A 16434-nucleotide genomic window follows, 5' to 3' on the forward strand; every position below is an offset into this window, starting at 1 on the left:
TTCAAATGTTACGCAGGTATAAAATTTGCTGACAGTTCCGCGGCTTGAACAGCAAACAATGGGAAAGCGGCCTCACCTTTGGAGCCATATAGTATATTTTAAACAACAACTGGATTTAATCCGTCACGGAGAAGCACATGAATACAGCAGACTGGTCAATACCTCCCTCTAGTGTCAAGAATTCCCACAAAAGAACACAGAAGCTTGACGTGAGTTAAACTGACGCGGACACAAAATCTTCAGTGTATAACTGTTAATAAACACGCTTATGGAGTTGAATACAGAAACTACAGGCTAATAGTTGGCAGTAGAAGCTATATCTTTGCACTGTGTAGCGATTTTTTTATTGCTACCCAGTATGCCTTATGACTTCTGATCGGCCTTTAGTAACTCGTATTCTTCAGAGTGTTGTTCGTCAGGGTCCGTAACATTTCCATTTTGGTCAGAGTCGTCAGAGTTTTGGTCACTGGAAGGTGAATCAGCGGCATCGGCTGTGTCTTTGTCTTCCATCTCATTGTCCTCTTTTTCGTTGTCTTTTTCTTCTTCTTCTTCGTTATCTGAAGACTTATCTAGAATTTGTCAGAAAAACAATTTTATTTTTAAGGTATATTACTGAAGTAAGCCTTGAAAATCAAGCAGATCAATCAATCAGCACAAGAAATGATTAAAAATTGATTTGAATCTAGAAATGCTCTTGAAATTCAGAAGCAAATGTTCATGCTTGTTTGATCAATTCAATAGATTCCAAATACAAGTCCAATGTCTCCAATATTCAAATGCAAATCGTCCCACGAAAAGATTTGAAATTGAAAGCAATATGTCTAACTGTAACTAAAATCTCATGCAGTTAGAGCAAAACAAATCAAAAAACCATAATTCTCAACACATACAATTTATTTATAAAGTAGATTAAAAAACAACCTAAAGGAAAATGCACTTTACCTTTAGATTTTTTGCTTTCTGGTCCAAAATACTCGTGTGTGTAAAATGGTTTAAATGAGTCAAAAAATCCGACGTCAGCTAACAAATTAGGCAAAACCCATAAGTGATGTTTTCCAAACGTCACCAGCCATATACCAACAAACAGAAGAGAGCGAACTGTAGGAGACAAAAACAAACTGTAAGAACTGGTTTTCCCTGTTTTCTGATGATCCAAAATGAATTGTGTTTAAACATCTGCTGAAAACTGTACATAACTGACACCAGTAATGCAGGCAAGCAAGAACATACTGTCAAACTAAGCCTATATATGGTTCCTTAAATGATTTACCTAAAGAGGGATACTAATGGATTGGGTAGGGATTTTGGGTCAGAAGTTTACGGAAGTAAATAGCACTAGGACCAAACTACAAGGGGGGCTACTGTGTGACGCATGATGTCAAACAAACCCGTAGCAATAGACCATTTGCCGAATTTTTATCTTGAAACAGAAATGTTCACAGTTTTCACCCTTTGATAAGGTAAATATTAAAATAGAAAAAACAAGACCTGTAAAGTTGGAGAAAGGTGTAAACGTTGCTCTATAACTTGGACCTGGTCAAAGTTCTTCCTATTTACAATAGCAGTGCTTGTATGAAACTAAAGCCAAGCCGAAATTACAGTTCAAATGTCGCTTGGGTTTAGACATACAAAGGGCTGGCAAGTTACAGCAGCTGGCACATTCAATATACTTACATATTGCAACACCAAACACTGAACCAACAAAAATCCCACCAAGGATAGACAAATAGTAAATGAGAATTCGCACTGAGTTGGGCCACAGTGGAAAGAGTGTGGCGGCTATAACTCCAAGCAGCAACAGTCCGCCTGAAAAAGCACATCAATATGGTATTAGGCCAACTCAAAACGAATGCGGTGAAATTTAGTTTGTTCATGCAGCTGCACGGCTTTCATATTGCGCCAATTAGAGCTACAAAAACAGTAACAAAAACTTGAGATTGTTGAAGAACTGTAGAGAAAATACAACAGTTTACCCTGAACCCTTTAGTTCCTGTAAATAAATGTTGCATCTTATCAAACAGAATATTTGTTGTATCTTATCAACCAGAAAAGAACTATACAGTATAGATATCGACGCTCACCCTTTAATAGTGTATTTGGGTGCAAGGGATTGTACATCCACACATAAATATCGGAAGAATCATAAAATATCTGTTCCTCATGCACTTGAAGCTTGTAGCGCTTTTTCTTTTTCTTCTCTTCGCCTTCCTTCTTCTCTTCATCTTTCTATACAATTTGTGTAAACATAATTTTACAAACATGCTAAAAGACAAGATTTTGAAATTATTGAAAAAAACAGATACAGTTAATCACAACATAAAAAATGAACTGTAAAACATTTTATTTATTAGCAGTGGTTTGCTGAAAAAAAAAACCTGCTCTAAAACACCATCACTGATGTAGGGATTGGGCTATGTTAAAGCTTAACTGACTAAGGCAGTTGTGTCTCAACTTTTTAGCTTTGAACTATTAGTTGCTGCATAATCAATCACTCTGTGGTGTTATAGGAACAAATGTGTGGGTAGTGTGTCATTACCCTGATAAAGACGCCTTGAATGAGACATTGAAACCTCAAACCAGATACATAAAATTGCCAGTTGAGCGAAAAAGGACTGTTCGCTATTTAGCAGTATTCAAAGAGTTTCATCGGTATGCATTTCCATTGCCCAATAAATAGCACAAGCTTACAAGTTTTCACACCTTGGTGTCAGGCTTTTTATCTGACTCTTCTCCATTGGTTTCTTTTTCTTCTTTGTTTTCCTCTGTGTTTTTCTTTCTCTTTCTTGTTGTGGACTTTGGTTCTTCCTCGACTTGTTTCTTGTTTCCTTTTTTCTGAAAATGAGGATATCATAGTTTAGTGACCACATGTTTGGTATAAGTTAAAACTTTATAAAATTACCTTGATCAGAATTACAAAAACTTACTGTTGTAGCAACTTGAGTTATAAAATGCAACTATCTTTTTTTGATTTAACTCTATGCTTTAGCACATAGTTTAGCTTCAATTTGTTTACAATTTGACTCTTACCTCTTCTTTATCAAGCTTGGGAACTTTTTCAGCTCGATAAAATAATTTGCTTGAAAGTAACCTTTAAAAAAAAATTTACTTTCATGTTTTTTTTTGGTTTTCTTTTCATCAGTAATAGTAACTAGTTAGATTTAAAATTGATAATAGAAATCTCTGTCACAACAGCAAAACATTCTGTTAAAATAATACATTTTTATTGTTATGTTAAGGAATCAAATTAATTTTAGATTTTAGGAGCATAATAGTAGAGTTTTTAAAACAACAACCACATTTTGGCCTTCAAACCATAATGCAAGTGCAATATAACTGATTATTACACTATATAAAAGCTATTGCTATATAAAAGCTATAAGGCATAATATCAAGTTTATAGAGCTCTTCTGGCAAATGCGTTTTTATTCCGACGTTTCTATGTCTTATACAGGTCGCCTTCATAAGGGTTTACCCTCTATAAACTTGAGATTAATGCACAGTTATTGTCATTTTTATGTATAGTTTTTCAAAGGTTTAATAAGCTAACCGGATCAAATTAAATTTGACTGACTAACTTTTCCATAAAGGCAATAGCATCGTCACGACTAACGAACACTGGTCCTCGCTTTGTGGTGGTTTTAGCCCACTTCGACTTCATTAACGTGTCAACTGCTTTTGACCCTGTGACACAAGAAAAAAAAGTCAAAAAAAAGTTGATTTTAAAATTTAAAGAATTTTAAATGATATCTCACCTACAAAATATTCAATGTTCTCCTTCTGCATAACTGTAGTCTTTTTTGGTGTTTTAAATCGAACATGTTTTGCCATCTCCTGTTCTTCTTTACCAGGTTGTTCGTATTTAAGCTGAACACAAGAAATAAGGCCTTAATTTTGTTGACAAAACAGTTTGAGAAGTCATAATAACAACAACCCAAAAAATATAATTCAACGCATAAATAAACTTGTATGTATAATAGAAATACAGTTGAACTTTGGCAAAGATAACAAACTGGTAAAACGATAAGTTACAAAAAAATGAGGAACGTAAAAACAATAGGTACACAATTCATGGTTTTAAAAATTCTAACAAGAAACAAACAAGCCTACATGTTTTGCCAGTCATTCGCGCTTGTTTATCGCCTTTTTTTCTGGTTTTACGTGCTGCTTGGTTTTACATTAATTCTTTTGCCAATGACAAAAGTTGATTGTCGAAACGTTATGTTTTACACAAATATACTGGCTTGTTCGTTTCTAGTAAAACAATAATTGCACAAAGTATATACTAGTAAATGCCATGACATTTAATTAACACCTTTTTGGTCTCCATGGCATCCCTACATGCTTTATCAACATCAGGTTCATTTGCCTCTTTTTTAACATCCGGTAAAACAGGAACACCCAAAAATTGTGCCATTGCAGCTTAAACCTGGCTTTTTACTACTTTTCAAAAAGCTTTTCAAGCCTCCAAGCTCTCATCTAACTATATAATACTAAAGAGGCAACAGCCTGTGTGGATGACTTGTACCCACACTATAGTCGAGCCTAAACTAAAGGAAGGAAGTGATTAAAAAGCTTCGGAATTTGCTGCCTGAAATCCTTACACCAGAAAAACAATCCAACTGCCTTAAAAACTCTATTTGTGTTGTAGCGGAAAAGACTTTTCAACAATCTGGGTGTTTATCTAAATTCAGGTGTTTTCTACTTACAAAAACAATTCAAAAAGCCTACAATAATACTGTACGAAAGAGTGGCTTTCCACTTTAAACCAACATCCTGTCTAAAAGCTGGCCATATGCTTTCTGCTTAATATCATGTGGCTGGATAATAGTTTTGGCACACATAGTAATCTACCAATAACGTCTGCAGCCAGCAGCTAGCATTAGGTACAGAGAATAGGTTAGGGTTTGTTTTGTTGAGTTTAGGATCGCATTTTATGCAGTGGTTTTAGATATATATATATGTGTACCATGACAATATATATTTTTGTCAAAAACTTTGTTTTGAGTATGTTGTATAAACTATGTAGAGTAGGATAAAAAAAAAATTATCTGATACAACTTTGCTGTGCCATGAAACAGACTGCAAAGCAAATGTTGCAAAACTGGCCTATATATACGCCATGAAATCAATATAAACAATGATGCAATTTATATTCTTATTTAACGTGTAAGATTTATGCAGCTTGGGTAAATGAGAAAATAATACTTTGTAAATGTAGTAAACCTAAATTTGTTCGCGGAATTTATCAAATGCTGTTTTTGTTTTGGCATAAGTGTAGTTCTCAACTTTGCAAACTTAGCTACTATAGTTGGTGCAGTTGATCACCAACAATCTACAATGGCAAGATCCTGTTAAATTCAGCTGCTCTTTCTACGAAGACTATCCAGTCTGCAGAATGTGGCAGGTGCATGCGTGATTTTTTGTGAAAAAAAAATTTTTTGCATGCCAATTTTTTGGTTTGCACATGCAAATTTTGCACCAAAGGCGTTTAATTGGGCTGTGTTGACCTCTTTTACTTGCTTTGCGCCTGCTGAGATAGGTCTTGCACGCGAACTTACGGGTGCAGGCACGAGATCTCATCGGAAAATGCCATATTCTGCAGACTGGTTTGTAGGTCATGATTTAGAAACTGTTTTTTCTGTTTTCTGATAATGTGCCAAAAATACAGTGTTTCATATTACATTGATGTACAAAATGATATATTATTACAGTAAGTATAACTAGTCAAATTAGGTCATTTCCTTCACCAAAAATAGTAAATGTTCAAGCCTGGAAATCTTCAAAACTACAATTATTATACACTTAAACTTTCTTTAACTTGGAATTCAATTATATGCCCTAGCTGTGTACCAAAATAAAATAATTGGTTAGTCACAAGGTTCAGTGAACATGTTAGTAATATTACCGGTACTTGTTTTGTAAACTTGGGATGACTGTTATACTACACAACTAACAATCATTAAATATTTACAAAGAATAATTAGTACCGCATCAAACTTGTTCTTCCTCCTCTTAGACATTCTTGGCGAATTGTTTATTTTCAGAAATATCTAAGAACCACAAAATAAATTCTAAAACCAAAAAAACACTTTTTGTGAATTTGTTATGATTTCACACAGAATAAATGTGAGGCTTGAAAATAGAATCTTGATTGAGTAATTGTTAAGCAGTAGAAAAAAACACTTATGGAGACTGCATTGTTTACAAAAGCTTGACTGAAATAAAAAAAAATGCCACATACTCGTTAAACCAAATAACCCCCTAACATAAACCAAAATTAAGATGGCCAAATTCGGATGAGACAAACGTAATTGTCTACACAAAAAGGCTAAAATCATTTCTAAGACAAAAATGATATTTATTTTTTTATAAAAAACTGCATTTTTAAAAACACACATGCGTTTAGGAATTTTGCAAGTTTAATAAAAATCATTCATGTTAAGACTAATAGCATGCAAAATATTTTTTGCCGTAAATATAACTATCAGTAACCCACATATGACAACAATTTATTTGAAGGTACACGTTGGCAAATGCAATTAACGTAGTTCACTGTCTAGCCTATGCTTGAATGCTGATTATGGAAAAAATACTGACAAATTTATTGCAATTGTACACACACATTTTGCAGTCCATTTATTATTTTCACAAAATCCCTAAAACGCCGTTTTGGAAAAAAAATCTATTAATCACCTTACCAAAGTGTAATAAGAATAGCAGACAAATACGGTGCAACGGGATGTTTATAACAACCCGAAGCCTTTTTAGTTCGTGTTGGGTTCGGGACACGATTCAAGTTCGAAGTTAAGCAAACATATTAGGCAGTGCAGAAATAACATTTATGTCGTTACTTGAGTAATTTATTGGCATATCATCTAATTTTTATCACGACACGTTATGATTTTTCGTTTTTTTTTTTGCTTCAACCAAATCGTATGTACACAAAGCAGTGGTGTAACGTCCCGTGAACGCGCCCCGGTTATAGCGCGGAACGTCACACGAGGAGAGAATTGAAACGCGATTCCTAATAGCCTCCAACAACCAGTCCACACAGATAGATGTTTTGCTGATCTTATTAGGCGAATTCTTTGAATGTAGGACGATGAAAACGAATAGGAAACGTATAGGAAACGTTAGGAAACGTATCGGAATCGGTTTCTGCATAAAGCATGACATTAACACACTGCGCTTTAAATGCAGAAATATAGCACAAATCTTACCAACTGTTGTGGTAACCGGAGAGAGTAAATAGCACGGGTATTCAACTCGCATCAATTACTGGTACACACCTAAACATACAATAACATATATCACCACACTGCGCCTTTATGACGTCACACACAGTTCTTACCAAGCTATGTTGGGCGACAGTACAGAATAAGTCACGCTTCACGTGAAGATAAAACAGAAGTACTGCGTAAACAAAATGCAACTTAAGCACCTTGTCTAAACCCAATTACACGTACAGTACAACTATTACAAAGCGAATGACATATTAGGTCATTGCGGTTAAGATTACATTCATTACAACAATTCACATTTTGGAGTCATTAAACACATATGTACAAAGTGACTCACCAATAATCGTCAACACGACAATAAATAGCCTTTTCTAATTCAACCGACGCAGCACCGTGCTCCACGGAAGTCAGCAACGAAAAGAACTAAACCACGTTGCGTTATTACACAAAACTGGCAGTCCATTATTACGTCACACAACGCCGTAGATTACAACACAAGTTGTACTGAGGAAATGCGGGAATCAATAGAAATCTGCAATTACTGGCAAATAAGATGTAACATACCCCCCCACAATGTACGAATCCAAGGAGTACATTTACAACACAACACACAAACATCGGCAGTAATTGCGAACACAAAAAGAACACAACTAATCACGCATCGCGTCGTCGTGGCATAGCAAGCACAATTTTGCAATTGGGCGTCTGAGTGATCCAGTGTGAGTCTTGACGATCACCTGACGCACTACTCCCTTCCGATCAGGAAGCACATCGGTCACGCGACCCAGAAGCCATTTGCTCCTAGGCTGATTATCATCCGCTACAAGCACAATGTCGCCGACCGTGAAATTAGAATGTCCATTTGCCCACTTCGATCTGGGCATTAGCGTCGGCAGGTACTCGCGCGACCATCGCCGCCAAAATTGGTCGGCCAAGTATTGTACTTGGCGCCAACGGTTACGATGGAAACAGCCCTTCCCCGTAAACAGTCCAGGGGACATATTCGGCGCTGCACGTTGCAGCAGTAGGTGATTTGGTGTAAGGGGCTCCTCATCCTTCGAATCGAACGTCACCGGAACCAAGGGACGAGAGTTCAGGATGGCCTCGACCTCCACCATCAGCGTCATCAATTTCTCATCGGACAATGTCTGCTCCGAAAGCAGAGCGTTGAGAATTTTGCGCACAGAGCGTATCATTCGCTCCCAAACCCCACCCATGTGGCTGGCAGTGGGAGGATTGAAGCTCCACGCAATATCACGTTGTTGCAGATATTTGTAGATCTGCCTTTGATTCCACCTGTTCAGCTCTTCGCGCAGGATGCGCTCAGCTCCAACGAAGTTTGTGCCGTTGTCGCTGTAGATCTGGTCTGGTCGTCCTCGACGACCGATGAAACGTCGGAGAGCTCCGATAAAGGAGTCCGTAGACAGTGAATGCGCTATCTCGATGTGCGCGGCCCTGGTGGAGAAACAGCTAAAGATGCACCCGTACCTCTTTACCTCACTTCGTCCTTGCTTCACAAGGAAAGGTCCAAAGTAGTCGACACCGACCACTGAGAACGGCGGCTTATTGGCCTGCAGTCTCGCAGCAGGAAGGTCTGCCATCATCTGTTTGCCCAGAGAGCCATTTCTTCGTCGACAGGAAACACACTTGCCGAGAACACGACGAACCGCTACCCCTCCTTTGATGATCCAGTAGCGTTGCCTGAGAGACGACCATGTGTGTCCCATTCCAGAATGGCCAACCTCGTCATGCTGCTGCATAATCACCAGGTCTGTAAATCGATGGTCGTATGGAAGAATCATCGGATGCTTCACATCAAACTCGACACATGCACGCTCGAGCCTTCCACCAACTCTCATAACTCCATTGACAAGAATTGGGTTAAGCTTTCCAAGAGCCCTCTTTTTCTTTGGTAAACGAACAGGTTCGCCTTTGGCCTTTGACATCGCAGCCATAACGTCTGGGAAACTTCGTCTCTGCACATACTTTACAATCTCAAGCTCGGCAGCCTTGAGTTCAACAACGGTCAGTTGGCCAGTAGGTGCTTGATACTTGGCAGGAAACCTCCTTGACATCAACATCGATTTGAATCTGAGCAACCAGCTTACAGCCCTTTTCAGCCGATTGAGTGATGAGTATCTGGCAATGAGTCGATCCGTAGCGGATTCGCTGGCGACCAGACAAACGGTTTGAGTTTCTTTCTTTAACAAAAGAAATTCGATTGGCAATGACGACAAGTCCGGACAGGTAGGCCATCCATCTTCTTGCTCCCAGAGAAACTGGGGTCCAGTAAGCCATCGGCTGGACCTAAGGAATTTATTCACACTGAGTCCACGAGACGCCTCGTCCGCTGGATTTACCTTGGTGCTGACGTGTCTCCATTGACTAGGCCGGGAAACATCCTCGATTTTGGCCAAGCGATTTGCAACAAACACTGGAAAGCGCTTATTGCAGTTGCGAATACTTTGAAGAACCGCAGTCGAATCCGTCCAGAACACGGATTGGCATTCGTCCAGTTGCAGCTCCTTTCTTACAAGTTGATCCAACTTCGCTGCAACAACGGCCGCCGTCAACTCCAAGCGGGGAATCGAACATGTCTTCAGGGGGGCAACGCGTGCCTTGCCTATTACAAACGAGCAGTGAATGCATCCTCGCTCGTCTACCAGCCTCAGATAGGTCACCGCACCGTAAGCTGTAGATGACGCATCTGCAAAATGGTGCAATTCCGTTTTTCGCACCTTACCAAAATCGTGGGGCTTCACGCATCTTGGCAGAACGACGTCTCCTAACCGCGGTAGTTGCTGCAACCATTTTGCCCACGATTCGGAGTCTTCATCGGAAAGAACGTCATCCCATCCCAGCTGCTTTCTGCAGAGATCTCTTTGCATCGTCTTTGCCACCACGATCACAGGCGCTGCAAAGCCAAGAGGGTCGTATAAGGAACTTACCACCGACAGGATTGACCTTCTGGTGTAGGCTGTAAGCTGCTTTACATCGACATTGAAACCGAACTCGTCCGAAGAAACGTTCCATCGAACGCCAAGTACCCTCTCGCACGAGGAACCATCCACGTCCAGCTCCTTCACCGATTTAGCCCGTTCCTCTTCATCAATAGACGCGAGAACTCGCTCGCTGTTGCTAAGCCACTTGGTTAGCCGAAATCCCTTCTTCTTGAGAAGTGCACAAATACCTTTGACCAACTGAACTGCTTCTGCTTCAGTCGACACGGATTTTAAACAATCGTCAACGTAGAAATTCTTTTCTACCGTCTCGACGACTTCCTTTGGAAATTCGCTTCGCAGATCATTAGCGGCTTGTTTAAGACAAAAACTCGCGCAGGAAGGGGAAGAAGTTGCTCCAAACATATGAACGAGCATCCTGTGCGCGGTGGGCTTCTTCGACACATCGCCATCAGGCCACCACAAGAACCGAAGCGCATCGCAGTCTGTCGGCTTCACACGTATCTGATGAAACATGGCCTCGACGTCGGCGACAAGAGCTACCTTTTCCATCCGAAATCTTGAAAGAACTCCTACTAAGGAATTGGTCAGATCCGGACCCTGGAGTAAAGCATCATTCAACGACTGGTCGCGGTATTTGGCAGCACAGTCAAAAACTACCCGTACTTTCCCGGGCTTGTGTGGATTTGTAACAGGGTGATGCGGCAGGTACCATACTACCTCTGCAGACTGTTTCTCATCTGGAACTTCTTCGGCATAGCCCTTAGCTATGTAACCCTGTACCGTCTTTGTATACGCATCGCGTAGCACGGCGTCGCGTCTCATGCGACGTTCCAAAGAACCCAAACGATTTAGCGCCATGTCCCGGTTGCACCGAAGCGGTTGTGCGTTCGGGCGCCATGGCAACGGCAACTCATAATGACCTTGCTTGAATTGCACACTGGTTTTCATTTTATCTAAGACGTACCGGTCTTCACGCGACATAGGCATCGCGTCGGCGTTAGTATCTTGAAAGTCGGTCTTCCACATTCGCTCTAACTTCTCGTGCAGCGAATCATTGGCAACTTGAGTAAAGTTGACGGAAAACAAATCAGTTGACTTGTTAGAGACAGGTCCTGCCAATGCCCATCCCAGTGGAACTCTAAATGCAACAGGTTGCTTCGGTTTTCCCTTTCGTACCTCTTGCACGAGAAAGGCCTCTGGAACGTCCAGCCCGATGAGCAGCAAAGCTTCACTGCAATCTACCTGTGGGAATGACAGGTCTCTGATATGTGGAAGCGCATCTAATTCCGCGTTTCTCGGAAACTTGTTGGCGGTAATAGGCAGACAATCAACAGCGAACACCTCGGGGAGTTCAACAGTTGTGGAGCCATCAAGCGAAGCAACAGATAAATTTACTCTTTTGCCCTTGCGCCTGCGACTGTCCCCGTTGATCGTTTTAAGCGTCACGTTGCTAGGTTCACCTTGCAGCCCAAGCTTATCTGCCAGTTTCTTGTCGCACAAGGTAATGCCCGAGCCAGTATCTAAAAGAGCGTATGTATTAACAGCCCTACCGTTAGCACGGACTTTGACCGCAACCATCATCAAGTTGACGCTCTGTCTACCAGAGGAAGCATGACAGTCCTTTCCAATCGCCGACACAACCGAACAAACTGTCCGTTCCAGCGCAGGTCCTTTGACAGGAGACTCGTCCTCTCTCTTCTCTGGCGGATGCAACAAGGTGTGATGGGCTTCATTGCAGTCCCTCACGGTACACGCTTTGGGGCTGTTGCACTTAGTGGCAAAGTGCCCAAATCTGAAACAATTATCACAGAGTCTACGGCGCCGGGTGACGCGCAGACGATCGCGGTAAGGAAGGGATTTAAATTCCTCGCACTTAGCAAGCACGTGGTTTCCCGAACAGCACTGGCACAACGGGGTAGTGGGAAAATGGGAAGGTCCGGCACGAACCTTCGGCCTAGATTCTTGTTCGCTTACAACGACATGACTGGAAGCCTTTACATGACTACTTTTACCTTTCGCCTTCTTAGCTTCGTTGCGATGCTCATCGAGCATGCGGCTGAACAACGAATTTGCAATCCGATCCTCAGTTTCCACAAAGTCGACAAGATGCTCAAACAAAGGTTCACGGCCAGTATCTCTGAGGATTTTCTCAACACGCCGTTTCCAAGCCTCCTGCATCTTAAACGGTAGACGATTCACAACAGCAATCAACGTAGGGTAATTATTCATCTCGGAATGCTCGTCAATGTCTGAAAGTGTAAGTAAACAATCGCGCAGCGACTGCGCAAACTCGCTTAAACCAGCAGCATCGTTCGGTCGCAATTCTGGACCGTTGACAACACACCTCACACATGCATGAGCGATTATGTGTGACTTGCCAAAGTGGTCGTACAGTAACTGTCTCGCTTGTTGGTACCCGTTTACCTTTAGTCTAAAGCAGTGTTCAATCAATTTACGGGCTTTGCCATCACAATGCTGCGCCAAATACGACAATTTGGCGCCGTCGTCATCGACCTTGTCGTCGATACGAGAATCAAAATTGCGGACAAACTTCCAATAGTCCATTGGATTGCCATCAAAAACGAGAACTTTAGGCTTCGGTCTGTTTATGTGCTTTACAAGTGATGCAATCTCATTGTCATGCACGCCAGTTGGCTTGACCGAATCATATGTACAAATACTATTTACAATTGGGTTTGTTGCTGTGAACGAACCTCTTTCGTCAAACGAAGATTTAATTTTGGGCGCATATTGGGACAGGGGCTCTGACGGAGCAACATAGTCAACCACATACCGCTGATCAGGAGGGCTTCGCTGCGACGTGACAGGCGGTGACGTGAACAATACGCGGCGTTGATCCCCGAGCGGCTCCTCCAGGGGTGGCGTGGTCGATTTACCAGAACCTTCCTTCACCGTCACGTACTCCGTGTTTCCTGACATCTCGTCCCAAACCTTCTCTTCAACCTCTGCGGCTTGTAGCTGGTGCTGCAGTTCTAGCATTTCCATGCTGTCCTTTTGGCGCTGTTCTTCTTCAGCGCGACGGATTTCTTCCCGCCTTTTTATCTCTTCCTCTTCAATGCGGCGCAAATCGTGCTGTCTTGCCAGTTCCTGCTTCTGTGCAGTCTGTTGAATTGCAAGACGCGCGAGCTGTGTAGTTACTTTAACTCTAGTTCTACTGTTAGTCGAAGAACTAGAGCGCCTACTCCGTCCGCAGAACGAGTCGTTGTCCCGTGGACTCTTATCACCGCTTCCACCTGGGCTAGCTATGTTAACAGGTAAAACACTGTCAGATGGAGAATTTACCTCACGAACCCAATGGGAAACTCGGTCATCGAATTCGGCCATCAGACACTCGGCGGCTAGATATTGATTACTTAGACGTCGACGACAGTCGGCGACTGCTTCAGGAGTTGTAACGTTTGATTGGCTCATCTTGGACGGCTTAAACATTCAACAAACTGTTTAAACTTTACTTCAAGAGGCAGTTGAAACTTGATTTAAACTGCAGATTGTCTTTAATACCCAGTTGAAACTTGATTTCAACTGTATTGTTCTGTTCAACGAACAGTTGAAACTTTCATGTAACGTCCCGTGAACGCGCCCCGGTTATAGCGCGGAACGTCACACGAGGAGAGAATTGAAACGCGATTCCTAATAGCCTCCAACAACCAGTCCACACAGATAGATGTTTTGCTGATCTTATTAGGCGAATTCTTTGAATGTAGGACGATGAAAACGAATAGGAAACGTATAGGAAACGTTAGGAAACGTATCGGAATCGGTTTCTGCATAAAGCATGACATTAACACACTGCGCTTTAAATGCAGAAATATAGCACAAATCTTACCAACTGTTGTGGTAACCGGAGAGAGTAAATAGCACGGGTATTCAACTCGCATCAATTACTGGTACACACCTAAACATACAATAACATATATCACCACACTGCGCCTTTATGACGTCACACACAGTTCTTACCAAGCTATGTTGGGCGACAGTACAGAATAAGTCACGCTTCACGTGAAGATAAAACAGAAGTACTGCGTAAACAAAATGCAACTTAAGCACCTTGTCTAAACCCAATTACACGTACAGTACAACTATTACAAAGCGAATGACATATTAGGTCATTGCGGTTAAGATTACATTCATTACAACAATTCACATTTTGGAGTCATTAAACACATATGTACAAAGTGACTCACCAATAATCGTCAACACGACAATAAATAGCCTTTTCTAATTCAACCGACGCAGCACCGTGCTCCACGGAAGTCAGCAACGAAAAGAACTAAACCACGTTGCGTTATTACACAAAACTGGCAGTCCATTATTACGTCACACAACGCCGTAGATTACAACACAAGTTGTACTGAGGAAATGCGGGAATCAATAGAAATCTGCAATTACTGGCAAATAAGATGTAACAAGTGGTGTGTGAACTTATGCAACCAAGGGCCAAAAGTCTGGCTGAAAACGAAGAGTTTCACCAGGATCGCCAAACCAGCCCTTTCAATCCCAAATACTTACTTCTAGTGGCAGACTTATGGCCTTGAACCGTGTCTGGGACGCAGGTGCAGGCCTAAAAGACGACGTCTAAGTAAGTGGTGCTTTGCAGAAAGAAAAGATTTGCCCAAGTCGCCGAGTTCATTTATCTTCGTCCATATTGCCGCCTTTTAACGTATCCGCCGATTGTATTCAATTGTAGCGATGCGCCTCGTGGATAATGGAAGGTTCCCGGTTATGGGGCAGTTCTCGGGTCAATGTTTTATCTTATCTTCGGCCGTGTTGCGACCTTAGAACAACGCTAAGTGGCTGATAGGTAAAAATTACAAACGACACGCGCTGTTACATGAATAGGAACTGCAAGGATTAGGCTGTCAGTAAAAAAGATCTACCCTTCCAAAAAATAGTTCTTCAGTTGCCACCATTGCAATAAACACAATCGGTGATTGAGGTAGCTACGACATAGAACATAGCTTACTTGGAGTACTTCCACTTAAAAACAGTTTGGCAGCAGAAAAAATATCACCGTCTAGAAATAAAAAATATCACTTAAAAATTGTGACAAGAGTTTTTTGAAGCCCATTAATAAATTTATTTCGAACAAACAGTCCAATTAAAATAGAAATAAAACTCGTGTATTAAAACATAACCAAAAATTTATTTGAGACAGATTTGTTCCACCTACCCAATTGTTTTTGGACTTTTTACCAAATATAAATTCCACAGGTGACCCACGTCGCTTGTGGTGTGTCAAAGATCCTTATCGCAAAGGGTTTACGCGTCTGCTTTGAAAACATCCACAATCGTGCAAAGCAGCTCTTTGTTGGCAGATACGTTGGTCATTTTTGCATCGCTTGAAAACTACAACTATAAACAACCAAACAGATATTCTAACTGTAACTTTGAAACTTAAACGGTTGCAATGTCTGAAAATCAACCTACATTTGCAGTTGTTTAAAAAAAGTCAGTTAAGGTCATGTAAAGTTGGTACAAGAGACATGTGGCAACTCGTGTTGTCACTTAGTCCGTCAAAACATTCGTGGAGTGTTCGCTCATAAGACTACCAAAGTCAACGTCGTCCCGGAGATTTCCAGTGGCAGCTGATACAACTCAGAGTTGCACGGTCAATTTGGGACCGAGCTTTCATTCTCATCGTTGGTCCCTTACCTTTTTGAGAAATAACTTACCAGTGTTACAATTTGGTGGTGTATTTTGACACTGGGTAATTTGGGGTGACTTGATTGATGGCTGCTGTTGCTTTCTGTAAAATTTCGGTGGTTGACAAAAATTAATGCTTATACATTTTTGAGGGAGTTATAACCAAAAGTTTAAATACACCTACCGTTAACGAAACCGAAAAAAATCCAATATAAAACAAAAAAATGATGTTATGGAAAGTCGACAGCATAGGCCTACTAGATAATTAAGTTCTTGAAACAATTGTATGTACACTAATGGAACAGCAAATCTGTTCAGTTCACCACATTCCTGCAGCGCCTAAGTTATATAGGTATGCTTTTTTCATGCACGCGTGATGTAGAAAATAACCGAATGTGTCAGTATGTAAGCAGCAAAGCTAATGGACAACAGTCGAAAAGACAGATGCGCCAATAGAGCAAAAACCGTTCAAAGAACAAGATTGGAGTGACGTCGCAAAATGTCATAACAAATCCGTTAGAAGATGTGAGACAGAGGAAGTGGGGACATTTAGGACACAAACGACA

At 41.1% G+C, this 16434-nt stretch overlaps 2 protein-coding genes and 1 long non-coding RNA gene across 5 annotated transcripts; all 3 read right to left on the minus strand.

Annotated features, from left to right (window-relative positions):
• Window positions 1–72: 72 nt before the first annotated feature.
• Window positions 73–6099, minus strand: LOC145220223 (translocation protein SEC62-like). 2 transcript variants are annotated; one of them, XM_080087496.1, is made up of 9 exons: window positions 5988–6099; window positions 3753–3864; window positions 3576–3681; window positions 3028–3088; window positions 2701–2832; window positions 2082–2226; window positions 1675–1806; window positions 943–1098; window positions 73–569 (listed from the first exon to the last, which is right to left on the minus strand). In XM_080087496.1, exons 1-9 carry the CDS (start codon window positions 6018–6020, stop codon window positions 364–366), a joined length of 1083 nt encoding a protein of 360 aa, XP_079943622.1. In that variant the 5' UTR covers window positions 6021–6099; the 3' UTR covers window positions 73–363. The 2 variants fall into 2 exon arrangements, with proteins under 2 accessions (XP_079943622.1, XP_079943621.1); XM_080087495.1 differs by lacking the exon at window positions 5988–6099 and adding an exon at window positions 4313–4555.
• A 956-nt stretch (window positions 6100–7055) lies between these two features.
• Window positions 7056–11230, minus strand: LOC145219869 (uncharacterized). The gene is made up of 2 exons (XM_080087177.1): window positions 7579–11230; window positions 7056–7413 (listed from the first exon to the last, which is right to left on the minus strand). The coding sequence occupies exon 1, from the start codon at window positions 11228–11230 to the stop codon at window positions 7892–7894; it is 3339 nt and encodes a 1112-aa protein (XP_079943303.1). The 3' UTR covers window positions 7056–7413; window positions 7579–7891.
• A 2656-nt stretch (window positions 11231–13886) lies between these two features.
• Window positions 13887–15630, minus strand: LOC145220226 (uncharacterized). 2 transcript variants are annotated; one of them, XR_013858040.1, is made up of 4 exons: window positions 15396–15628; window positions 14410–15239; window positions 14052–14244; window positions 13887–13989 (listed from the first exon to the last, which is right to left on the minus strand). It is a non-coding gene; the product is annotated as an uncharacterized LOC145220226 (long non-coding RNA). The 2 variants fall into 2 exon arrangements; XR_013858039.1 differs by having other exon boundaries at window positions 13887–14244; window positions 15396–15630.
• Between the last annotated feature and the right edge of the window lie 804 nt (window positions 15631–16434).

This window comes from Phallusia mammillata, chromosome 3 (assembly GCF_965637545.1).
Source record: "Phallusia mammillata chromosome 3, kaPhaMamm4.hap1.1, whole genome shotgun sequence".
Classification (NCBI taxonomy): Eukaryota; Metazoa; Chordata; class Ascidiacea; order Phlebobranchia; family Ascidiidae; genus Phallusia; species Phallusia mammillata.

Coding starts and splice junctions, on each gene's coding strand:
- LOC145220223 (XM_080087495.1), bottom strand. CDS start 4,414: ATGGCACAATTTTTGGGTGTTCCTGTTTTACCGGATGTTAAAAAAGAG. Junction 2,227..2,700: donor ATAAAAAGCCTGACACCAAG/GTGTGAAAACTT, acceptor CAAATTGTATAG/AAAGATGAAGAGAAGAAGGA. Junction 1,099..1,674: donor AGTGTTTGGTGTTGCAATAT/GTAAGTATATTG, acceptor TGTCTCCTACAG/TTCGCTCTCTTCTGTTTGTT.
- LOC145219869 (XM_080087177.1), bottom strand. CDS start 11,230: ATGTGGAAGACCGACTTTCAAGATACTAACGCCGACGCGATGCCTATG.